The 26,719-nt window shown below is 39.4% G+C and overlaps 1 protein-coding gene across 2 annotated transcripts in view; it reads right to left on the bottom strand.

The window, feature by feature from the left end:
- LOC145687403 (putative NADPH-dependent quinone oxidoreductase VAT1L) overlaps positions 1-26,719 on the bottom strand; it is a 126,057-nt gene that overhangs the window by 28,608 nt on the left and 70,730 nt on the right. For both annotated transcript variants that reach the window (XM_081760862.1, XM_081760865.1), the window contains exon 3: positions 11,379-11,594. In XM_081760862.1, the coding sequence (XP_081616988.1) occupies positions 11,379-11,594 (216 nt within the window). The remainder of the gene's footprint in view (positions 1-11,378; positions 11,595-26,719) is intronic.

Here is a 26,719-nt window from a genome sequence, read left to right as displayed (position 1 = left end):
AGATTAGGAATCTTACTTTGTTTTGTAACAGTGAACTATCTTTATATAGTTTGTCCAGTCCGCAGCAAAAAACCTGCAACATGGTTATGTACGTTTTGTGAAACTACTCCTAATAGCCCAGAGAATCAGCATAACGTCTAAGTGGCACGAACCACGCCAGGAGAAACTTCTGTGTCCTCCCCTGCACACTTATTTTGGAGCAAAAGACTTCGTAGTTTCAATTAAACTTACATGCTCATGTTGCAGGGTTTTTGCTGCGGACTGTACACAAGATCAGATCTAGTAAGAACACTTAGAGGATTTTTTACTCCCAAGTGTAAATAGAAAAATAAATTTAATCAAACTTTTTTAAATTTTGCGTAATTCGGATAAGCAGACACAGAAATTCGGATAACTGGAGAAATTAAATAAAGGTTTATGCTATTGTAAACAAGATAGGTTTAATCTTTTGTGTAGGATTACTATAGCTTTACTGCTTTGACCATTCCTGAACCGTGGTCGGGGACTATTGTTTCCTTGACCACCTACTTAGTATCGAGACTACATTCTGAGTGGTAAAGTTAGTAGTCAATGTTCGTGTATGGGTATTGAACACACCATGCTACAGTGGAACACGAATTTTCCAAAACTGAATGAGTGCTACAATGTTTAAAATCCAAGGTGTATGGTCAGATTGTCCTCTGAGAACCCTGATGTATTAGGTCTATAACATTCAGGAGTGACGTATTGTTTCCGCAAGTGAAGAATTATTCCAATAACTCGTATTCCAACTTCATGGAGCACTCACCGCCCATAACAAATAATCAACAGGCCGCTGGATTAGGCGATGCGCTTATGACTACGTTTTTACACGGCAACCGTACTCCCCCCCTTCCCTTTGAGGGCATGTGAAAGAATATGTGCCTCGACTACCAACAACTTTGGGTGAACTCCAGGATCGCATTACAGCTACATTTACGACCATTAGTGGGCAAGGGCGTTGATCCTGGGGAGCCATGTATTTTTATTGCTATATGTATTTTTATAAATACAATATCTGGCATAACTAATATTTTGTCCTAAAGAGCCTAATATTTGCATTCTTAAACAACTCTGCAACCAAACGCATCTGAGTGCCCCCTCCCACAAAGTTACAGAAATCTGTGCACTTGTTAGTAAAGTGTGTGCTAAAGAGCGTGTGGGGGTAAACTAACCGCATAGATTTGTATAGTGTGGAGATAGGACGTCTCATCTAACATTTGTAACGGGATGAAACTTTCCGTATATTTTCATTCATTATTGTTTGAATTACATTTAATACGCCCCTTTCAATCCAGATGAATCCTGAATCAATGATTTCTCCTATACCCAGTAGCTGAACAATTCCCTCTGATTAGCGGCCAGTGATCCTCTAGTACACTATTCGATCCCTGGCAGGAGCTAATTGAAACTTCAATTTATATGGCGGTTCTGATCAGGGGCGTACGCAGGAATTTATTTCGGGAGGGGTCTAAAGAGTTTTGGGGGTGTCCAAATACAATTTGAGGCTAAATTTATGAAAATTTCTAAAATTGCCCCTAAAAGGGGACTACATTTACAAAAAAGTCGGGATTTCGGGGGATCCGGACCTCCAGAACCCACCCCCTGCGTACGCCCCTGGTTCTGATTTCACAAAGTACGGAATTAAACTACAACAGAAAATTGAAGAATCGAAGTCTACTATTCAACAGGAAATTTTAAGTTACGAGATTCTTTCCATATGTAAGTCGAAGCATTGTCTCCCCCGCCCCCACAAAATCAAAATTGTTCCAGGTAGGTTGATTTTTTCAAACCCTGTCATTGATAGTCTGGGTTGCCTAACAACAATGATATGGCTGAACTAATTTGAAAGTGAATTCCTAACTTCCTAAGCTCGACATTTTTTCCCCTGAAGGATTTCAAATATTCTGTTTGAACAGCTTAAAATATTCTTTATGCATTTTTTCAGCGTTGTAACCAGGGTTGCCAACTTTTAAGAAAAAATGGAACGGCACAATCTGTGAGCCCCTTCCAACCCCCACGGAGACGACTACACGTACGGCGAGTCGTTGAAAACAATGTAAAGAATCAACTGAATAACACGAACCTGAATGAATGCATCACCTTAGTTTCCTGCATGGAATAATCATAATCTGCTGGATTATCACCTCAAAATAATTAGGGAATAACTATAAAGACGAGCTGCTAACTTTCATGAGTCAAATTAAACAAATTTGTTAAATTTATTCTCTACATAAAACTGTGCATGTAAAAGTTATTGCTTCGTAAAAACGGCTCAGTAAAACTTGGAAAATAGATAAATCGGGATAATATGTGTTCGATCGGGACGCCGGATTGAAGTCAAATCTGTAGTCCCGACAAACCGGACTGTTGGCAACACCTGGTAGTAACTGTAGCCTAGCAGTTTGTACTTCATTAAGGAAACTTTCATCTTTGACCAAGTTTGTACAGTACGTGGCCCTACGTTCCATTTCCGGTGAGAATCTGCTTCATACAAAGCTTTCATAGATCACACCTCATTTCAAGCACAATTTAATGGAAACAAAAACTCCGTACTACGTGAAGTGTGCAACGAGCTACCTCTGATTTTCAAAGACTGCAAATTCTTGGCGCTCGGATTTGGTGCGAGCGTGAGTAAAGTGTCAAATGCGTTAAGTGTCCACAGTGATGGCTGCTGCAAAACTCACCGGAAAACCAGATCGGCGGTGGTCGGAAGCAAACCCTCACTGTCGGGTACCGCCGAGCATTAAAACGAATTTTCGATCAGTTATCGTATGACTGCAGTGCAAAAAGTCAAGCACCACGTCCATAACCTGTGTTTACAATCAGTCCGATGGGAGTTAACGATATGAACATAGGGGTCTGATTGGATGGGCGAAATGGTCGATCGAGGACAACGCTTTAGCATGATGACATGGTGTCGCGAACATGAGTACCTGAAAACCAGTTTTCAGTGGACCCTGTGCTGACGCTTGCTGGTCGAGTCACTCAGTGATTACGGACAGTGTACAGGTGCATGCTATTGGTCCGGGTGCTTCAGAGTAATTACGCAGTTTTTCAAAATGCTCTGCCCCCATTCACATAGTTGCAGCTGTGAGAAAAATGGGAATAAGTTGAACACCTCTGGCCCGCCTAATCCGGGACCTAAACATAATTAACATTGTCACCAGTGAGTACTCTGGCGCACATTTCCGAATATATCACTTTTCATGGAACAGTGATAATACTGCACGCATAATGGTGCAATATTCCCCTTACTGCCATTAATAACCATTTCCACATCGCATCAGCTATTCTGTGGGCGAAAAAGTCCAACGCCATCATCTGAAACCTGGCACTTTTCAGGTATTTCATTAAATTTACAATTATTTCGTGATGGGAAATCAGATTGTTTTAGACCAGGGATGCAAATAAGCAAAGTTTTACCAGTCCAAGAAAAAAAAAAAAAAAAAAAAAGCTACTAGCTGACATTCCATAATAGAAATCATTTACTTATCTTTGGTATTTTAAGTGGTTAAAAACTCGCCAGCAGCGATGAACCACTTGCCCCGGGCGAATGGTTATTTGCATCCCTATTTTAGACTAATAGAAATTTATCAAAAAGCTTCTGCCACTTCAGATCTTTAAGATTTTAAAGTGGGATATTATGTATGTAATCTTCCGTGTTTCTTTTGGGAGGAAAGGTAGGAAAAAACAGATCTCAGTTTTAAAAAAGGGAGGATTCTTTTTCATCTCTGAGGGAGGATTCTTTTTCATCTCTGAGGGAGGATTCTTTTTCATCTCTGATCAAGAAAGGAAGACCCTTCTCTAAATAAATGCTTGGGGAAAAAAAAGCTTTCAACTAACACTTCCGACTAATTTTTGTTAACCTACTGGGAGTAGGTTATATCCTGAAACTTCAACCCATTGATAGAGAAAAATTTAGGATATTTTTCTTCCTATGGGATAACTCAGAATTGTGAAGTAATTGCAACTTCACTTCTTGCCCTCCCTTAAAATAAATAAATATATACTGTATAATTTATTTTCAAAAAGGTTGCACATCAACACTTCAGTTTTCCTCTATTTTTTCTTAAGTGTTGAGATATTTTAAGAATCATTTGATGGTTCGTCCAAAATACAAGAGCCAATGACTACACACACCAGGCAAATATATATACAAAGTAAAAACTAGATTAACGCTATTAAATGTGTGCGAATAAAACTAATGTTTGGTGGGAAATAAGGATGGACTGAAGAAATGCGTCTAACTACATACTACACGTGCAACACAGATTGGGGTATAAACAAACCAGTGGGTTGCTGATTTTTTTTTTTTTTTTTACGAATTTGAACAATAACATTCTGTGCAGGAAGAAAATTCTGGCCAGGAATGGTGAATGAATGTACACTCATGTCCAAAGTGACTGTCGCATATCTAAAACTGTCGTCTTGCAAAAATAATTTAATGACTTTGCAGGGTACTTTTAACACTTATATTATGTATATAATCGGGAAATTATATTTGTGGTAAATTTCATAGGAAAAGAAATAAGTCCGAAAATTAGAATGAGTAGGACAAAATGTTGCTAACTGGACAAGAAAGTTTTTAGTTTTATTGTTCTTATTTACTGCTCTTGACATGAAATTTCCCCACATACATGTCTTTTCCAATTATACACATACTAACATTGTAATACGTTATATTCCTACAACATATTTACAGACATGCGACAATTTTGGACATGAGTACACGAGAAGTTTGTAAAACTTCGTGGGCACCGACCAACGTGTTTGTATGAGCTTAGGAAAATCGTTGAAGCAGACTCCGCAGTATTAATGCTATTGTAAAGCAGTTAGGTATATCCATCCCACTCGTTTGGTAACTGCAATCGGTAAGGTACAGTTGATTCATGGGTTCCACATAGGTTGATACCGGCCAACAAGAATCTCAGGCAGGTTTAATGACTACCGCAGTCACTGTCAGAGGCAGCTCAGGAAGAGAGACCTGAGTATCATGTTGGAGAAGCGTTTGTCTAGCATGTGCTTAAGTGAGTGCGGTATGAAGCTTTGTTGTATTGCTCACAGTATGGAAACTGCTCGGCCTGTTCTTTTCTCGGGTTAATATACGGCCGGCTTAAGGAACAGGACAATTTCTAGGGTATCATATCAGGTGAGAATTCTAATAATCGTTAATTGTCATAATTGTGATCAACTTCGAGAACCACCTCTTTACGCAAAAGATGTCGTTAGAGATTCAGGTCTCAGGTGAGGTGAAAATCAATGCAGATCGTGCTGAACGGAATTCAACTTCTACCGCATACTTGCAAGTATTCGGCAATGGTTCCACTATCCTCATGCTGAACATTGCTCGCTCACATGTCGCCCGAATGACTGCAAGGTTATCCAGGAGTTGCAGCAAAAAAACCATTACACTATTTCCTAGATCTTTCCCATTTACTATTACCTCTGCAAACGTCTGTCACTTCTTGGGAGGGAAGACCTTCACTTAAGGTTGGGCAGGATAACGGAGTTGAGGATTCTTACGTATCGCCGACTCCAAGAGTTCTTGCTCCAAATACTCTAACATTGACTGAGGGGGAGAAAATTGTTGACTAGACAGTAATCAGGTATTATTTGCCTTTGGAAATTACGCATATGAGGTGGCCATTTCATTCGCACCAATCTAACAGCCAAGTAACATTTCTCACATCGTAGAGGTTTCATAATACCCCATTGAGAATGTAGTAACATACACAACCTATGACTCCGTAATCTGAACTGAATCCCTGGTCAGTCATGGCTTTTTTCGTCGGGACCAAGAGGGAAATGCTAGATCACGCTGTACGGTGCGTGCCCGAGGACTTACCATCAAGTTCTCTACACGAGCAGAAGTAGAAACATGGGGCGTGGATTGCTGTAAGATATTGGGAGGGGTGAGAATGTTAAATTCATTAACAAGTTTACCATGAAAGAAAATACAAGATAACAGCTAGATCTTCACCTTGACGAGGCTACACGATAAAGAAAGGTCAAAGTTATGAAAGAAAATTTGTCATGCTATACGGGATTATCAATTGAACTAGGAACTAAAAATGCGTCGAGTAAGACTAGAAAACAGAAGCAAGAAATGAGAAGTATAAACAGTAGGACAATTAATGCATGTAGGACATCGAGGTGAGTTCTGTGGTTATCTCCAACCTGTGTTGGTAAATTTGCTGGTACGGCAATCACCTCGAAGCTGAGCATGATTAGGACAATCCACAAGCCGATGTTTGAGACTAACTCCAGGCCGCACACGATGAGTTCGTCACAAAGTAAAAATCCACGTGTCAAGTGTGAATGTCTAATGTGGAGTCAGAATTCATTCGTTTCTCTTGTTGAGACCTTGACTGGTGGTCCATGCACCAAGTGCAGGTTTGAGTACATGTAATTTTGATAGCCTAGTCCCAGTCGAGCTCCCATTGCTGACGCAACTGAGTATTGAACAGGAAACAGATCAACGCTGGATATGAAGAAAAAGCTCTTCATGGACAGGAAGTTTCGCTGTAAGGTCAGCCTCCTTACTATGTGCCAACAATACCTCGGAATCTAGCAGAGTACCTAATAACTGTGCTGGTATTCTGACAATTTGCTGGATGAACGCATACGGCACTGTTATCCAAGGATTCAGAGCATAAATTCCAAAAAGCCTGATAGTTGGGTCAAGTACGACAACGCTGCTAGAGATCTCCAATTTCCAGTGCAGAAGATTAATGTGAGGCATTGATTTTTAATTGGCAAAATTTTAGAACCTCACCCGATGACGGCACCGAGTTCAAGATGGCAAGTGCGCTTCAATATACGAGCTAGAATAGGTCTGGTGCGGAATGCAGTCTCCAAACTTACGCCAAGATTGACAGTTCAGTTCAGTTCACGTTACGTGGTAAGTTTGGCAGATTCATTCCGCACTGAGCACCCAAACTTCCATCCAAAATCCAACTGAGAGGAACTGGGTACGTTACAGTCTCAGGACAGTACGATCAATACTGCATGAAGCATGGGACAACTTTATAAGATTGTGTTCGGAGAATATTTTAGCTCTTAAATGAACTGCCCAAGACAACCGGTGATCAAATTGAAGACTCAGATAAAGATCTGGATGAAACAATGTTACGTATGCAACGAGTGGACAGTTATTGAAGACATCCAGTGGTCGTTGACAAACTAAAAAGCTTTTATATAGTGACAATTCTCTAGCAGAAATATGCAGATTACAAGAATTCCCAAGTCGTCCACATAACATTCCACGTACCGGAGCTACTATCTAATAGCACTATTTACCGCCAAGACCAGGAGTTAAAATACTGCGTAATGGAACGCCATTTTCTTGCAAGAAACTGGCAGAGAGTGGATTGTAATTGTATTAGAAATTATCGATTTCTAAGAAACTGTTGTAGAAAAACTACGGCTTCGTACTCCTAAACCGTCATAAGCCTTCAGAAGATCAAAGATGATCAGATGTTGACGGTGGCGAAGAGTAAGTATCCTGGATTGCACTCAAGATGAACAGTGGTGCAATGGAAGTTGCTAAACTACATGATTGGATATCAAGGAATTTTCAAATTTACACTATGCGCGCACTGTTCACTTTCTCCAATAATCTGCATAAACAACTGGCCTATAACTGGAGCTGAACATAGCGATTTCCCAGGTTTCAGGATAAGAATATAGGCTTCACGTGAAGCAGGAGAAATTAGATACGATTATAGAATTCAGATTGTTTGCCAGTGGAAGGAAGTTTGCGAAGCATAGCAAAAGTATTGTGTCTGGTCCAGTGCAGTTTTTAGTGCTAGTGAGAGCAATCAAGTTCAGCAGCAGTAAGATATGCTGTAATCTTTATAATTTAGCGACAACTAAGGGTTAACTTGTAGGAAGTCAGGTGAATTAGCCGAACTAGAAAATTCAGCAAAATGTTGGTTCAAGCCATTTTACATTATCAAGGAGCAAGTTGCAGAAGCAAAGAAATATCGACGGAAGTGGAATAGCCCTGAAGTTTGGATTAAATACCACTCATTGAAGAATCTGCAATTCGAGGCAGTAGCGTAAGCTACATAGTTTCCCTTGTTTAATCAAGTAGCATACTCTGGCACAAAGACAACGAAACTGCTAAATTATCACCAGTAAGAACACAAAGCGACAAAGTGGTCGGCGTTGTGCAAGAATAGCTTGACATTCCTTTCCACCTCTAAGTTAACAGTAAGTTTTCGAGGAGCCCCATCTAACACCGGAATCTAGGCATAAGCAGCAGTTACCACACTTGCATGAAAGGGTTCGATGTGTTTAAAACAAGTTCGGGGCTGGTAAGAAGTCAAAGCTGTTAAAAGAAACTGCCCCTAGTCTATACGACGGAGGTTCTAACGAAGCAAAGAATTATGAAGCAGGTAGCGCAGTGAGAATAATCTGAGAGATCAGTGTCAAATTATTGTACACATGCCACTGAAGATTAACTGCAAGTCTTGGTCTGCAAACGAAGATCCAGATGTGAATACTTTCCAGTGAGTGGTAAAATGTGGGACTGCCATCGTTTAGTAAAGTGTGAAGTGTGGAGGAAAGCTGAAAATACACTAAGCTCGGTACGAGAAGAAATCCAGTTCATAACAATTGAAGTCTCCCACCAGAATAATAGTGGAGGGAATTTACGATATACTCTAAATCACTATGTAAAAGCTTCAAGTTGTGAAACTTAAATGTAAAGTGATCAGTTGCCCAACAGCTACTGTACAGAACCTGGAAATGCCGTTCACCTGGATGAAGTTAATAATATTTGAAAGCTTTCCAACAGCTACTCAGACTGCGATGGTTTGGGAAACTTTCGGTGATAGCGGTAAATAGTTTAGCTGGAAACTAGAGCGAGTAGCAGTAAGGAAACAGGCTGAATGCCAAAATTTTAACGTTCTTCGGAGTGGAGCAGCCATTAATATTACATTGCAAGAGAGCAATTATAGGTTGTAATTAGAAACTACTGAAGGTTTACTGTTTCCCTTTATCTTTTCTTACCTTTGAAAATGAAATTATCAAGATCGTCCCCCACCATACATTCCATCGTAGAAGTATCAGTCTGTGCGGGACTGGGTGACTAGTAGTTTCTCTTATCTGGAGAAAGACTGCCGACGTACCGGTTTGTTTTACAGATTGTAAACGTGAGTTAACAGATCACAACTCCATGGTTCGATGTGGACTTCGATTCTGTAGAAGTATTTAGTTTGTTTAGATATAGGTGATGTACTCGATTGTTCCCTCAAGGATCGTTTAGCAAGATTCCCGGGAATTCCTCCAGGTGATTTGGGTGGCAATTTATATTGGTCCTGCTGCGCAGTGTTCACTTCTAGCACAACAGGAAGGTGACATGTCAGTGCTAGCATGAACAGTGTACGTGCGAAGTAGATTTCACAGCAGAGGAAAGCATAGAGGCACACGTATGCGCAGGTTTGAAGTGGCACTGCCTCAGCCTCGGAAATTTAATATTCACGAATTACTCTAGTCGTTGAATGTTAGTTGTAAGAAAGCCGGATGTGCAGCTTTACAATTGGCACATTTGGACGGGGCTTTACAGTGTGTTGGATCATGTGCTGAGTTAGAACAATTGCCATAGATAGGCATGCAGGCCAGATTAGTGGCCGAAATGTTGACCTTTAAAAACAGCGAAGGGAGAGGAATGCATCTCACTTTTAAGCGATATGCTACAGTAAGATTGTGCGAGGTCTGATAAGTCAAATGTAATTATATAGAAATCTGCGATTGTAGCTTGTCATTCCTACGTCCAACATGCTGTTTAAGCAATGAATCCTATACCTTCCTTCAGACAAGTATCGAAGGTCAAACAAGAAATCACATCTTTGCTTATGCTCAGTTGATGTGTCAATTGATATTGGGACTGCCGAATATGGTGTATTTTATCAATAACTCCTTTACTTTAAGATTTTCATTTCGAACTTTGCGAATATGCCCTGCTGGAAAGTTAAATGTTTCAAATGTTCGTATGTTGTAAATGTTAAGTAGAATAAAAAGGCGGAAGTTCAAACTACCAGTAGCTTCTTCATCTTTAATAACCGTCTCGTTCGCTTTCTCTAGTTTGTCTTGAGTGATTTTGTGCCATGTGAAACTATTTGACACCTCGTTCTGGAGGACGAACCAGGAAGGCAGGTACTATATCAACCTGTCGGGAAGCTGAGCGATAACTAAGCTCAATGTTCGACGAGTCAACGCCCCTTTATTCTCGACTGGTATTTTTGAAGAGACTACCGCCTCATAGCTAAGGTCATGCTTGTTTGGGTGTCCAACACCCCGCATTTCTAGGTTTCCCTTTTCAGGCATTATTTCATCCAGTACAGCTCTGTGCCACGTTCCACACCGCCGATACAAGACGCAACGACCAGTCAAATCTAAGGATCATTGCCAGATCAAAATTTTAAAAATTTAATTTTTGGTCCATAAATCTTCGTCAATTCGAACTGATAAACTTCAATCCGAGGCATCATTGTAGAGTAACATTGCCTTGTGCCAGGTTAGTGAGCTAGGCGATCATCTACAGCAGGGATTTTACAGGAGTCCGCAACTTTTAGGACCAGCGTCTATTTCAATTCCCAGAACTAGGCGATGGGTGCCACGTCCCCAACGCCGAGCTGTACAAGGGAGTTTTGGAAATTGATCCAAATGGCTACCTTAAATTTGGGCTTCGTATAAACAACGATAATTTCTCGATTTGCATTGACATGTCCCTTCAAGGAATAATTACTGTAGGAAAACAAATGGTCGTTAAGAAGTTCTACCGCAAAGGTGTTTGTACAGTCAGCAGCAAAAGACCTGCAACATGAGCATGTAAGTTTGTGAAACTACGAAGCCTTTTGCTCCAAAAGGAGTGTGCACGGGAGGACGCCAAGGTTTCTTCTGGCGTGATTCTGCCACTTAGGCGTAGTTTCAAACCTTGCATGCTCATGTTGCAGGTTTTTTGCTGCAGACTACCAGTCAGTGTAAACATAGGAAGTAGAAAATAATTGGTAATTCTTTCTATATAATAGAAATTCCGTTTGCATTACTGCATTAAATGTATTAGTGACAGAAGTACTAATACGAAACCATGTGGAATATAGATATTTTCGACTTTTGGATTGCCCCACACCACCACTAAGGAAGTTCTCAATCGCCTGGACTAAACTTTGAAAAAGGCTCATAATGCAGTTCTGCTTTTAAAAATTTCTTGAAACCTTAAATATTTTGTTGATGGTATATTCCAATCTTGACAAAACTAATGCTGTTGAGCATTGGGCAACGAATATGGAAACAATTTCATGAAAGTTATTTCACAAAAAGTATATACTGAAAACTAAAGTTTTACTTACCACGCCGCCACCTGCAGAATGAATGAGTACTTTTTTGCCAGGCGCTAGATTTCCCAGTTCGAAGAGAAGGATGTAAGCTACCAAATAGTTCATCGTAAGCGCTGCAGCGTCCTGGAAAGTCATTCCATCGGGCAGCCTGTAAACGTACTGAGCTGGGACTGCTACTAGTTCTGACCACGCACGGAATTCGGGAAGTGCAACTACCGGGTCGCCAACCTGGAATAAAATTTAGCAATATATAAGTGCCAAGTAAACCAAGTAAACTACAAGTAATACATAAATCATTTTCTGTTTTTCAACTTTCTCAACATACATATAAACATTTAATAATAGGTCTAAGCTCATGCCTAAGCATACCTAGGAACTAACGCATTAGGAGCTCCTTTTTAGCAGGTTCAACAATATATACGGGTTTAGTTTTGAAAAATTTACCTGTTGATCGTCCATTGGACTACGAAAATGAGTTTAGCATATCTAGTTTGAGTACTACGACCGGAAAAATCCTCACGCTCTCAAATAGCCAGATATCGGTTACCACATAGTATTAATGGAAGTTGATCCTTACAACCCACATGCTTCTAGTTCCCGTTAACAAACTTTACTGAAAAATGCGTATAAAACCGCAGCACTTTAAATCCAACTAGTTTTCAGTACCGAGGTTACGAAATTTGATATTGCTTTAAAAATTACGAGGTGCTAGCTACTCATACGAGTTTATTCTATCAGTCACTAAATTCGAACCCAGGACATTCGATTATGAAGCAAAAACGTTAACTACTTTGTTCTTAATTACACTGAAGTACAGATATTGTGAATGTTGAAAAGAATGTCAAAATAATACCTTCATAAGAATATAAGCTAAGCGCAGTGGCGTACATAATTTCATAAAAGGAGTTCTAGCAGGACCTCACTTTTTCAGGGCATGCCTGATTTGTGTGAAATACGCCACTGAAGCTACGTAAGTATAGTGTGCTTACTCATCGGAGTGCAGTTCGGCAATTTCTTTTAAGTCTCGATGCTTATTTTTACAACAGCATCCCTTCCTTCCTCCATCCCTCTTGACAGCATTTGAGGGGTTGCAACGTCTTGACACTACGTCTATGGTTAATATGAAAGATGGCAGGGAATGTAAGAACAAGGAAACTGATTTTGGGAACAGAGAATTTGCACTAACAAAGAACAACATTTGGAACTGGCAACAGACTTCACGTGGAGTTGACAAGCGACTGGCAATTGTTTGAAATTAGGGTTCTAGTAAGCGATTTAGTTATCGGGGGTGTTTTCCGCAAGATCCTCCGATGGCACGAGCCACCACATGCAGAAGGCTGAATTCTTTATATACGAACTGCATTTCGGTTGAAGAAACGCCCTACCTAGATATTTCATAAATAGAATTTGACCGCCGTTTAACCATGCTGAATATGAGTGCTGCCATCTGGGTATTGTAGACGAAGTGAGTCCCTGAGCTCTTAATTTACTGTGAAACTTTTAGTAATGCGAACATGCAACGATGGAATGGAGTACGAGAATCTTGTTTCAGTATGTTACATATAATGGCATACCGCCACCATCACGGATATTTGCTACCGTAAAACCCCTACAAATAAGTACACGAATTTTTTGGCGAGCTATCCAGCATTACAATGAAAAAAAAGGCAGCATAATGGTCAACCGTGATGTCCTGAGTGTTTCGAGACTAGCCATGTAATCAGCTCTATGATCTGGGACAGCCTACAAATAACGTACCGGTCACTTCCTGCCTGATGCGTTATGCCAGCAGAATTGTGAAAGTAAAGAGTTACGCAGGAAATGGCTCCAGGGCAATTATCTTTGCTAACTGTTCACAGTTGAGCAGTCTTGATGCTAAAATTTACTATGTATACGCATCAGTACAAGCCTCTGAACATTTTTCCCGGTGGCAAAGGTACTATCATTCAGCATCAGTCATGGGGTGGTGAGAACTTCAACGGCACAATTCAGTTTGTGAACTGGGTGAAGACACTACCGTGTACTAAGAGTTGTGGGTACCACCACGTTCCCAACCAAATAGTGAGCCTTTTAACAGGGTTCTGCTCCCGCGCACAAGGCACAATCAACGCAGGAGTGGCTACGGGCCAATGTTCCAAATTTCATATAGACTGGCCATCTAGGAGCGCGGAGCTGAACCCGCTTAACTATAAACTTGTCAGTGCTTGCTTCAATTCATGGGCCTGCAAGAAGAAATTTTAATGTGGACTCGAAGCGCGTCCTGGTCAAGAGTGCGCTACTTCCCATTACACTTCGTAATTTTACTGAACAGCCTTCAGATTCCGGGCATGCACCACATTAATATCTTGCAATAGGATATCAATATATATCAACAAATTTCCCAAGTTTTGCCAGTGTGTAAAATAACTAGGTAATTCAGTTTATACAAATTAAAATTTTACGTACTCGAATTGTATTAAAGGAAATTGAAAGTTTTTAAATTCTACCTACGAGGGAAGTTACATTTGAAGATTTACAGCACGGACAATCATTCGAAACTAGTGGACGGAAATAGTGTAATGTCTATGCTAATCCGAGCGGAATGTATCTACAATATTGAATGAAATTAAATTTAACATCCCCACGATTATGCTTTTAGGCTAAAGGAGACTGATTAAGGCAAGTGAATGATGGAAGAATTTGTGGAATAAGATTATGGGAGGAAACTGGAGTAAGAAAATCTTCACCACAAACTTACTCTTCCATGAAGTGAATCAGGGACTCAATGCACCAGAGGTAAGCCGTCCACTAGTAGGGGAGATCGTTGTACCTTGAGCCACTTTTCAAAAAAATTGAAATGACGTCGTTCCTAATATCATATATGCAAGTTTTTCGAGGTCAATTAAATCTCCAATCTTTCTCGAATCTATTTACCCTGGAAGCAATCGCAAATCACACCTTACAAAATTTTCATAGTAAAATATAAATTACTCTGCATAATGGATCATGGTACAATATGCTCATGTACCTTGGGACAGCCGTCCTGTACCTTGGGCCACACTAAAAAGAAGGTTAAATGAAGAAAAAATAATGCATTTAACACAATAAATTATTTATTATATTTTTCAAACAAAGTTTTCTTTGAACATAATTTACCTTAGTTTGATGTACAAAAGTCACAAACATTCTTTATAACCTTGCTGTTGAGAAACGATGTAGATACAAATCAAAAGTCACAAACATAAGTTTCCCCACTCACGACCTGTATTTAAAGAACTTAAATTTAACACATTAATTTATTTATTATATTTTTCAAACGAAGTTTTTTCTTTGAACATTAAACAAAACAAAGTTTACAAAAGGTGTACAAAAGTCACAAACATAAGTTTTCCACTCATGACCTGCTACCCCAGCACATAAATAGTGAGTCCACCGTCCACACCTAATGCACCTATACCACTTTTCTCCACTACAATCAGCCTCTTTCGAACTGCAATAATATAGGCATTCTTCCTCTGCACTATCCTTATCATCTGTAGGCACAAGAGAAAATGTAGATTCATTTTCACTCTCAGATGATGACGATGATGATGATTGTGTCTCCATTGTTTTTCTTCTCTTCATCATTCCTTCCGCGCTATGGTGTGTCTTATGACTAGAGCCCTTCTTGCTAAGTTTATCAGACTTCGTTTTGAAAATATCCCCTAAATTTCTGGCCACTTTGATAGAGTTTTGATTTTTTTCATATTTTGCTCTTTTTTCACACATTTCTTCCCTTTTTGCTCCTTTATAGCCTGTTTCTCGGGCGTGTCGGTCGCTATCATAGTTTTTCATTCTCTTCCTTGTAACATTCGCTTTTCTTTCTGGAGCCTTTGGAAACGGCTGGATTTCTTCTGGAGTGACAGTTTTCCTAAGTTCTTTTCTCTTGTTGGCCTCAGGTGTGCCCGATTCAATATTGTAGTCTTGTGCATTTGATGTCCCAGCAGTTGATTCATCCAAATGTTTCGAACTGAAAGCTTTGTGCACAATTTTCTCATTCTCATTCTCCAGACCAACTGTAACCTCTTCTGGTGGCTGCGTTTCTGTAACTTGATCTGTGACGTATGAACTCAGGAAATCGTCGTCACTGAAAACACCCGTGTCTAGTGGATATATCCCTGACTTACGAAAACCGGATAAATATGTTGATTGGTGTAAATACCCTAGGAAATGCTATTCCCAGCGCCTCTGCAACTGTATATATATAAAATGTTTTCCCTTTATTGTTATACATCCACTCCTCAACAGCCTGACTATAAAATGTCTTCAGTGGCCCATAAACAGAAATATCTAACGGTTGTAACTTATGAGAAGTGTTTGGTGGGAATGTTACCGTCACTACACCAGCAGCTGAAGCCTTATCTAAACATTCTGGAGAAAGATGAGTTTCATGATTGTCTAAAATTAACAAAATCCTGTTTCTCTTTGAACAGTTGACGAAGGTAAGAAAATGATCGAAAAACTTCAGAAACGTTTCTTCATTGGACCATCCTGATACACTGGCGGCTCCAATACTCCTGGGGGACTGCCAAATAACATTCTGTCCTTGAAGTGTACCCGGGAGAAAATTAACATTGGTGGAATTGAATTTCCAACTGCGTAGACAGAAGTGATAATAGTGACCAGGTTACCTTTTTCTCCGGGAACCGGTCAAAACCCCCACAGCCAAAACCCCCACACTCAAGAAATGTCAAAACTCCCACACGATCGGTCATAACCCCCACACAAATGGACAAATCTCCCAAATACACGAACGGTCATAACCCCCACAGCCAAAACCCCCACACTGGTAGTCGGTCATAACCTCCAACGGTCATAACGCCCACACAAATGGACAAAACAGCCACACATAGCAACGGTCACAATCCCCACATAAATGGACAAAACCCCCACACAAATGGACAAAACTCCCACATTCAGAAATAGTCACAACTGCCACACAAATGGACAAAACCCCCACACAATCGGACAAATCTCCCACACTCTGAAATGATCCTGGTTGCATGTATTGCCCTTGTACTTTTTAATAACATTTTTTATTCCAATTAAACTGATGTTGCAACTATTCTTCTTGGGCGTCATAAAGAGCCGCAACAAAGACGTGGAATGACTATCATTTCAGAGTGTGGGGGATTTGTCCGATTTTGTGGGGGTTTTGTCCATTTGTGTGGCAGTTGTGACAATTTCTGCATGTGGGAGTTTTGACCATTTGTGTGGGAGTTTTGTCCATTTATGTGGGGATTATGACCGTTGCTATGTGTGGCTGTTTTGTCCATTTGTGTGGGGGTTATGACCGATTGTGTGGGCGTTTTGACATTTCTTGAGTGTGGGGGTTTTGGCTGTGGGGCTTTGACCGTTCGTGCGTTTGGGAGATTTGTCCATTTGTGTGGGGGTTATGACCGATCGTGTGGGCGTTTTGACATTTCTTGAGTGTGGGGGTTTTGACCGTTCGTGCGTTTGGGAGATTTATCCATTTGTGTGGGGGTTATGACCGTTTGTGTGGGGGTTTTGACATTTCTTGAGTGTGGGGGTTTTGACCTAGACCCTTTTCTCCTGATGTTGCACAACCGACCTGCTTGACACCTTTAGGGGCAACTATTTTGGACTGCCCAAGTGAACGTCTTTGATGTTGGTAAAAAGCATTTAACATTATGGCGATTAAAGCTGGTAGCCCGACTTAGGCTAGTTGCTTCGGGTTTCCTTATCGAAAGTTTTGTGGAATGTCTTTTAAGAAACGCACGCATCCATTCTTCTCCGGCTATTTGGTTTTCTTGCCATGTTGCTGGATACTTCTTATTCGCTTTAGCAAATTTATATGCAAGTACTCTAACACGTTTCTTAGTTAGCCCGTATTGCATTCTAGCAATAGTTTGAATATAATTTACAAGACTTTCTTCTTCGGCTTCTGTAAAAACTTTCTTCACTGCATAATTCACTTTATATTTGAACTCTTTCTCTTTACTGTTTTTAAATTTATGTAAATGTTGGGTAAGAGTAGAACGGCTTACATTAAATACTTTCAATGCTTCTCTATAGGATATCTTTTTATTTGGATCATTGGAATAAATAGCTTCAAGCGCATTTCGTAAGGAGTTGGATCCACAGGATCTCTCTTCTTTCCAGATTTGCTATTTATTCCAATGATCCAATTTTCCAATCTTTCCAATGATTCCAATCTTTGTGGCAACAAGTCTTCCTGAAATTAAAAAAAGAAATTATCTTGTAACCTCTTGTACCATGAACCACGATCAATTTGGTCCATGGTACACGACGTGGCTTTGGCCCAAGGTACATGAGCATCTACATTTCAACAAAGATGGCTACCTAAACGCTACAATACAGCTAAGATTCAGAACTTCACCAATATTTTACTTATCAATGGATGAGGCATCCGATGACAATACACAAATTAATCCTAGTCTATTTATTCACAGTCGACACTCATTCAACTTAACACTGAAAATTTTACTTTGACCGTAGAAAATTATTTTTCTCTCCTCACATAAACAACACTTTCTGAAACACATCCATACTCGCAATGGTGGACAATTGCACATTGAAGAAAACTGTACTTCGGTGTTGGATCACCAGGAAGCAGTACCTTCCGAGATATTGGAAATGGCTCAAGGTACACTATGCTCTTGGTACAACGATCTCCCCTAAGCCACGTGCCCCCATTTAAGGGTGTTGCAATGGTTTCTAAGGGCATTCAACTCGCGACACCATCTGCCACTCGACCAGAGTAATTTTATCACAGTTTCCAGCTGTCTCTCTTCAGTTTTCGCATTCTTATAAAGTTCTCGAACTTTTACACCGTGCCATCAATGAACAGCAAGAACAATTGAACTTACAACCACAAAAACCTTAAAAAGCATGATGCTTCCAAATACTGGACATCCAATAAGTACGTCAAGTTATTGAATGGCCTTTTAAGTACAGAAGGTACGGTATCTAAAAAATATTTACAATTTTCTTAAGTGTATATTCAGTGAGTACTAAGTAGGATTTTCACTTCCCTGGTCGTTCAGATAATAGCTGGTAGAATTTTTTTTAATTAACCAGTTTAAAGCAGTTATACTTTTTAAGTGGAAGGCTGAGCACCCCATAAAGTCCATAAGAGATTACATGAGCGCATATTCCACAATTTTGGTCTCAGTTTAACATAGGTAGGAGAAAGGATATTACTACATACAAGTTTTTTTTTTCTCCTTAGTGTGGCTGCCATCACTGGAGCGAAGCAATAACACTGCAGATATTTTAGTATATGATGCACCACTTCAGTCTCAAAATATTAAGAATACACGTATACGGGCCAATATCTTCATGAGCTTATTTGTGCCTCAATCAACCGGTTTTAAAGCACTAGTTATGGCAGTGTCTGGAGTAATCCAGAAGTAGTATGCCTGTAAATATCAAAGTTCTTGTTTGCCTGTCACCACTGCTCACATCGCAGTGTTCCCTGCCTGCTTCATGCTTTATTGACCCCTTTTACTAAAGGAAAGAGCAGCAGCCAACTGCAGTATTAGCATTTAGGTGGAAATTACTACAGTATTCTTAACCCTCCATCTATATTTAAGAGATTTCTTCGTGAGAATGAGTTCGTCGTGTATGATTGCTAGTTTACGATATACCATGAAGAAAATTATGTGAAGTTGTTTATAGTGCAAAATCTACAGTTTCTATTCCCCATCTTTACATTTCTCCTTAAGTTTCACTGACAGTTTTTGACTCATCGTTTCCTTGATCAAAACTGGAAGGAAACTTGCGGAACATGTTCACAGAAGGAAAAAAAATCCTTAAAGGAGACTTCTGAAAGGGAGAAAATTCAGATAATGCTACGGAAAGCTAGTAAAACCCTGCGTTATGACTTACAGACGCAGACAAACATTCGAACATTTTTATTAGTTCTATTATTACTATAGGTATGCAAGAAAAGTAGACAAATACAAGAACTGGTACCAAAAGTTGTCTTTTAAACATATGAACTCTCGAAAAGCAACTATCAGAACGAAAATAATTAGTTTACATCTGGACATAAGTATTCGAACAGAACGGCTAGTATTCAATCATCCCCTTTATGAATTAATACCGATAGTCTTTTGGACATTGCAGTATAAAAAAAAAAAATCTCCACAAGAAATGCTTTCAGATTGTCTACTTCAGATGTGTTTCCTAACATGACCGAGTTCATTCCAGGTGTTCTCTTTAGGATTTAAATCTGGCGATTGAGGCAGTGTCTTCGAAGTGTGAGGAGTGTTGTACACAATCCAAAGCTTTACCTTCCAGTTTGCTTTGGATCATTGCTCTGCTGAAGTAATCATTTCCCAATCCCAGCCCCTCTGCACTCTCAAGATTAAGAATCATCATCTTTTATTCAAACTTGACCATAACCCCGTCTATGGACTGGTTCCCAACGCCTGATGAAGCCATACAGCCCCATACCACCACATTGCTTCCTCCATCACTAGCTACTATGTTCTTAGGTTCCTATTCTGTATTTGGTAACCTCCACACTAACACGTCCATCACCATTGTATAAGAATTTGCTCTCGTCCGACCAGAGAACGTGATCCCCGAATTCTGTTGGTTCACCCCCTCCACACACTGGTTAGCAAATTCTACACCCTTTTTCTGATTTACACGATTGACATTGTTTCCTCCTAAGAACATTGGAATTGTAACCGGCACTACGTAAAACCCGTTCAACTGTTAGTTTGTATACCACCTGCCAGATTATTATTCAAGGCTTCCTCTAATGTCAGATGCTGTCTGTCATCCTTTGATTCTGCTTCATTTTTGTCTCCTGTCTAGCTAGTAAGTTTAGGAGTGCCACATCTCTGCTTATTCGCAACATTTAATCCGAAGCGCTGAATGATTGAGAACACCGTTGTTTGCTTCCGTTTACTGCACTGGCAATTTCGCAGAGATTTGTTTGTAGAGATAATTACAACATCTCTTCCACAGTTTTCTCCTTACCTTTAAGCCTCATTTCACTTGTGAACGCTTACTAGTACACAACTGCGAGATTCTGTTGCAAGGCATAGTATGAATACAACGGCTGTGTGGTAGGGGTATAAAGCGTGAATCCAATGTGTATACTAGTTTGGATTAGTTCGAAAACTTATGTCATCCTATAAGTGGGGCAGCAGGCAGTGGCGGCTGGTACTATATGTTGCATGGTTGTGCAACTGGATATTTTTTTAATACTAAAACTATTTTTAAGTATTAAAGTAGTGTATCAGTAAAAAATAAACCTCTACTCTTGAGCGCGAAACAGTATTGATGCATTTCTGAAAAAAGTCAATCAAAAAAAACGGAAAGAAAGAGAGAGATTTACATGTCCAGTGGCAGCGAACGTTGCCACTGGAAGCAGTAACATTGAGCATATGGCAGCGAGCTCCTATCTCTTAACATGGGGAAGTGGATTTATTCTTGCATCGCTCCTATCTTCCCGTATTGGTCTCATGCGGTTGCCTTTCGTCCGCAACTGGTCAGCTTCTGTAATAGTTACGAATTCCTCCGCTTAGCAGCGCTAGCAGGGTGAGCGAGATACAGACGCTTGGAAGAAAGAAGTTATTCACAAAACATAAACTCGCAAAGAACAAATATAAGTCTGGTGGTAGCAGGGACGGATCCAGGCTGAAAGTTTGGGGGGCGGTCGTTCGAAGTCAATAGATTTTATTTAACATTTATAATACAAAGGTGAAAATTCTTGGGATAAGATTTATTTTTTAAAAAATCCTATTCTGGGGGGATCGATCGAGTCTCGAAGAAGAAAATGTCTTACTACTGGTCTAATTCCTAGCTCTGTGTCTTTCGTGCACATGATTCTGTGTTCGATTTCCGGCGGAGAGCATAAATTAATATCAAATCATTCACTTCCAATACTCATCTGTCTTCTTTAGCCTAATTTGCTGGAATGTTAAACTACTTTTTTTTTTTTTTTTTCATTTTCGAAGGAAAACATCTTAGATTTCATGCTTCTTTACAGACAAAAATACGTGGTTTCTGAAAATGGACTTTTTGTACCGTATATTTATACAAAGAAATGCTAACAAAATGCATATTGTCGGAGGAGAGAGGTGTTTCTGGACATTAAAGAAAATAAAGCGGAAAATATTTGCGGTAGCGATGCTTTCTATTCAGAGAAACTTGGCGAGCAGCATTTCAGATTTCAATAAAGTCATAGAAAAATTTGAAGCCCAAAAGATGGAAGAAAGCATAGTTTGTATAATAAACATAGTCTAAAATAATGCATAGTTTATATAATTAAATAATTTTGTTTAACTGCGTGCATGCAATTTTCTTGCTTTTTTTCTTCTTTTCGGATTAACGCCATCATTCATGGCTTACAGCACATACTATATATTCGATTTATCTCGTGTTCAATAACATGAGTGTAGAGGTTTTGTATATAAATAGTATATAAACGTACATTGATAGTGGTTGTTTGAAAAAAAGGAAATAGCTTATATATAAAATCAATATTAGAGAAATGATTTAATCAATAACATACAAATAGAGCTTAAAAGACTTTCCTCTTCATATTTCCTGAATATTTTTTGGATAAGACTCAAGAATGCTGGGGGGGGGGGGGACACTTGCACGTACCTACATACCTTTGATATTGCAACATTGCAACCGGTGCTTGTACAAACTACGAGCCGCTACTGGCAGCAGGATAAACAGATTTTGTGCTCAATATACACATTTTATAGTTTGAGAGACCTTTATGCTTATAAACTCAACACTACTAAATAGAAAGTTCTTTGTAATACAATGTAAAGTATTATGCGAATACTTCTGTCGGCCTTGGTAGCAATAGAAGAGTTTCTGTAAACTAAAATTTACAGAAACTTAAAATTGACATCAAACTTATTTTACTGATCAAGCAGTATTGGCAACAATACGTGCGATCGGATCTCTAGAGCTTATGTAACAACTATGAAAGTATAAAATGGCAGAATCTAAATTAACCTTTTCAGGACGAACTGCTCAAGGGTTGAGCCAGCGGTTTAAACCTCCATAATTCGGCTCCTAATTAACCTAGGGAGATTATTTTGGTGTCTCTTCAGGAAGGATGAAACTTTTTCAATAATGTTCATTTCATTCACATCGGGGGACCCACAGCGGAAGGGTAAGGGGAAAAATTTGATGTTTTCGATCCTCAGCATTTGGGAGCGGGGGAACTTGTCCCTAATTGTGAGAGAAGCCAAACCTCGTTGGAAAGCTTACGGGACAGATTCCAGCGAGGTAACTTGTGCCCATGTGCCCAACCCCTAAAAGTCAAAAAGGTCGGAGGTAAAAAACTTTTTCGAAGTTTGTGCGGCTATGGCAACACATTTTTCGTACGCAAGGGGGGCCAAAAAAGTTATCTTGGAATCTGTGTCTTGTGCTTTGCAATAACTTATGGCTATATATAATGGGATATATGACAATCGGGAGCGTCGCAAGGGCTGCCAACGTCAGGGTCGACTACAGTCAATCGAAAAAATATACAGGATAGTTCACGTAGGTACGAAGTTACTAATTTTTTTGCTCCATTGTTACGCGCCCTTCATTGTTTTGTACAATTGTCACCAATGTGTGCTGTATGTGGGAAGTTTTTCTTGCGTACGACAAGTGTTGCCATAGTACCACAAACTGAAAAAAAAATGCATTTTTCAGTTCTATTTTGTTTTTTGTCCGAGTTTACACGGCTTGAACACGGAGGGGACAATAAAAGTTATCTCGTTGGAATGTGTCCCACAAGATTTCCAACGAGGTATGGCTTATCTCACAATTAGGGGCGTCGCTATGGTTGCTAACGTCAAGGTAGCCCAAAATATATTTCGAAAAGTTTTTAGAATGATTCTCATAGGAAACAAGTTCCCAACTTGGTATTGCACTTTCGCCCTTCATCTTTTTACATGATTGTACCCAATTTCTGGTGTACTCGTGATATTTTTTCCTGCGTACGACAAGTAGTGTTGCCAGCCTCAAATTTCTAAAAACTTTTTTTTTAACAAAAAATCGCTTCTACGGGTTTGGCACGGCGGGGGGGGGGGGGGGGGACAAAAGTTAGCTCGTTAGAATCTTTGTTCCATAAGCTTTACAACGAGGTATCGTTCTTGTCCCTCTGACAATTAGAAGGGGTACTAGGGCCGTCAACGTAAAGGTTGATTTTCTTGAAATTCCTATCCGTCCTGGGAAGGTTAATGACAGGAGGGACTTACTGGGTGAAAATTATATTTTTGAGCTTAAATTACAACAATAAATAAGACTAAGTATAGCTCAAGATCGTAACAAATTGTCCTTGTGTGCCTACCTTTCTTTGCCCTGAGTTGAGGGTTAATCAGATTTTCCATTTCGTGATCGACCACCGGCTAGAAAGTAAAATTTAATCTACAATAATACACCGAATAGCTGGAAAGAAGGCAGTCTCCCTAATTCGTGTAAATGAAATTGCATTATCTTGACGTTCAGGCTTTAAAGTGCTCTTGTTACCCTGCAGTCGCCGTATTGAACACGCAACACTACATTCGTACAACCTCTAAACATTGTCACTTTCCAGTTGAAAGCTTCAATGTAAGAAGGTTATGCCTTTTGAAGGCCAGAGTGAATACAGTTCGAAACTTTGCATCTAGTGAATGAGGCTCTCAGCATCCCTTGCTTACAATCGGACGCAAGTTGCATTTACAACGTCAGTGTAGGTTAATAGAATGTCAATGCAGTGACGACCAAGCTTTAACGTCTAGGGGGCAAGCGGACGGGCAGAGGATTTTGGGGTGACAGCCATTTTGAATGCGAAAAACACTACTTGACCTATATTACAGTACACCATAACTGGAGAGAAGAAACGAGCAGAAGATACCATCGGGGCCGACCCTTGCCCCCTCTAAAATCATTGGGTCAGTGGCGTACGCTACCGGGGTTTCGGGTTTTAACTCGACATGAGCAACATTGAAACCTGTATTAACGTATGGACAACCATGCGTGTCCTACTCAAGATTAAATGACCCTGAAATTCTGCGTACGACACTGACACCACCATGGCTAAGAAAATTTAGCGTTCCGCCTACTGTAACGTCAGTGTCCAGTTTCCAACTGGAAGAAAATATTACTATCGTCAGACATGTGAGAAGTATGGTATCAATGCAGTGAGGGAAAAGTTGGAAAATCGGTCAGGTTGTTCAAGCTGAGGAAAGTTCCCTGAATTGCATTCTGGCCTGTCATGTAATTACTATTATGAGGAATTGCCATAAAGTCTGGGAATTGTCCAACGATTACCCTCTCTTCTGCCATCTGAAGACCTCTGCCGTTACGTTGGCCACTCCTGATTTATTGTAATTTTAAGTAAATTTAGAAAAAGTCATTTCACCTTTCACTGCAAAGCTGACCTTACTTCAAAGTACCTTTCGTATATTTTTCCTCCCTTCAACTATTATTCCATAAAGTAAAAATATATAACCATTGTGATTCCCATGAATACTTTGGTTTACGTAAAATTCACATTGTAAAATAGGGCAACATTCGTTACTTGTCAGTTTAAGGGTCAAATTTTCGTCCTATTTCGGAAGTCATTACTGACTCATTCCTACTGTGGACAACATTCACTTCAACGAGCAGTGACTTTTTTTTTTTTTTTTTCCTTTCAAATCTGAGTGCTTTATATCTGCTATGCCAATAATGTAAAGTTCAATAAATTTACCAAGTAGTAGGTCCAATATTTTTCCGATATTCGTATTTTGACTGAAGTTATTAAAACATTGTCTAGTGATTGTTTAGAGTTTCCAACTTCTAGGTTATACCGTGTTCGTATTATAACATCAATGAAGTCTACAATAGCTTATATCTAAGTTCCATTTGAAAAAAAAAATGATTTTATACCCTAAAATTGTAGTTTTTTTCTTTTAACTTCTTGTTTAGAGGAATTCTGGAAATATTTTTACATATACGATAATCACGAACGGTCAAGAAGCTAGTGTTGATAGAGTGGTGCAGAGCAGGCTTCCAAATTTGAAAGTAATATGACGCAGGTTCAAGTACTTCGAGTTTTGGTAGGAGATTCTATTATAGGTTCTCATTTTAGAACACTAACATTACCACGGATATCATTGAAGCGTTGAATGTGGTTCATATTACAAAGCAAGTGCAGTGATTGTTTAGACAATATTTTGTTAGCTGACTGCTCCAAAAATCTAGAGCAATTGTAAGTGTTCTTATGGAATATCCTATCTCCTTTCAATCCCTCACCTGCAAACCCACTCGAAGCTACCGCGCAATATTAAACTGTCAAATATTGAAGTTACTCCGAGCTACTGTATAGTTTCAAGAACTGTGACACGAATTAATGAACTGGTGTTACACTCTTAACTGCACTCAAAGTATACTACCTACATTAGGAATAAAATTTGGTCCTTTGGTAAACTGCGATCTTTAGGTGTTAGGCCGCGCCTCCATTGCATCCGAATGCGACTGCGAACGCGAATGCGAATGCGAACTGCGAATTCATGTGCCTCTACTACATCCGAAGTTTTGTGAATGCGAATCAAGTTGTAATATCTCTTTCAAACCTTCAATGTGAAATATTTTTGCTTGAAAATTCATATCTTAAAGTTTTCAGAGCAATAATAATAATAATAATAATAATAATAATAATAATAATAATAATAATAATAATAATAATAATAATAATAATAATAATAATAATAGTGTATTAATTTCCTTTGTGCGCAAAATAGAGTGAATGTCGCAAATGTCGCTCCTGTTATTATTATGCTTCTGTGGTAACCGCTATGTTCACTTTAAAATAAATAAACTAAATAAAATTAGAGATTGCAAAATCAACCAACTTTCTAAGAAAATTTTCTCCATGAGTAAAAAACCCGTTTTTGCTATTTCAAACATATTAGTCAACAATTATATGTATTCGTAAAATCATTATTTGAGGAACAAAGAGGAAATATAAATTGAATAAAAAGTTGCGGTTCCTGTATTAATTAGCTTTTCATATTTTAAAGAGAAAAGAAATAAAATTATAAATATCTTCCACTCCAAGTTCTTTACTTACATCTGCCCATAATTTGTTCACGACGTGTCGTTTGTGGTAATCTGGATGACCTTGGATCCACAATGGAACTTTATAAAAAACACAATTTATTAAAACATCAACATCTATTTCCATTATTATTTTCATTTTTATCTCCGCACCTCGCACCGTCGACTACTTTCACGCAAAAAGAACTTTCTTCTCTCACGTAGCGCTCAATTTTTCTGCAGACGACGCTCCATTCGCATCAGTTCGGACGAACAATCCCAGCAGGTTGGGATCGTTCGCATTCGCATCTTTTCGT

This window comes from Thermobia domestica, chromosome 1 (assembly GCF_964235325.1).
Source record: "Thermobia domestica chromosome 1, izTheDome1.hap1.1, whole genome shotgun sequence".
Classification (NCBI taxonomy): Eukaryota; Metazoa; Arthropoda; class Insecta; order Zygentoma; family Lepismatidae; genus Thermobia; species Thermobia domestica.
Note: the sequence above shows the minus strand (reverse complement) of the source record. Positions and strands in the feature narration are given on the sequence as shown.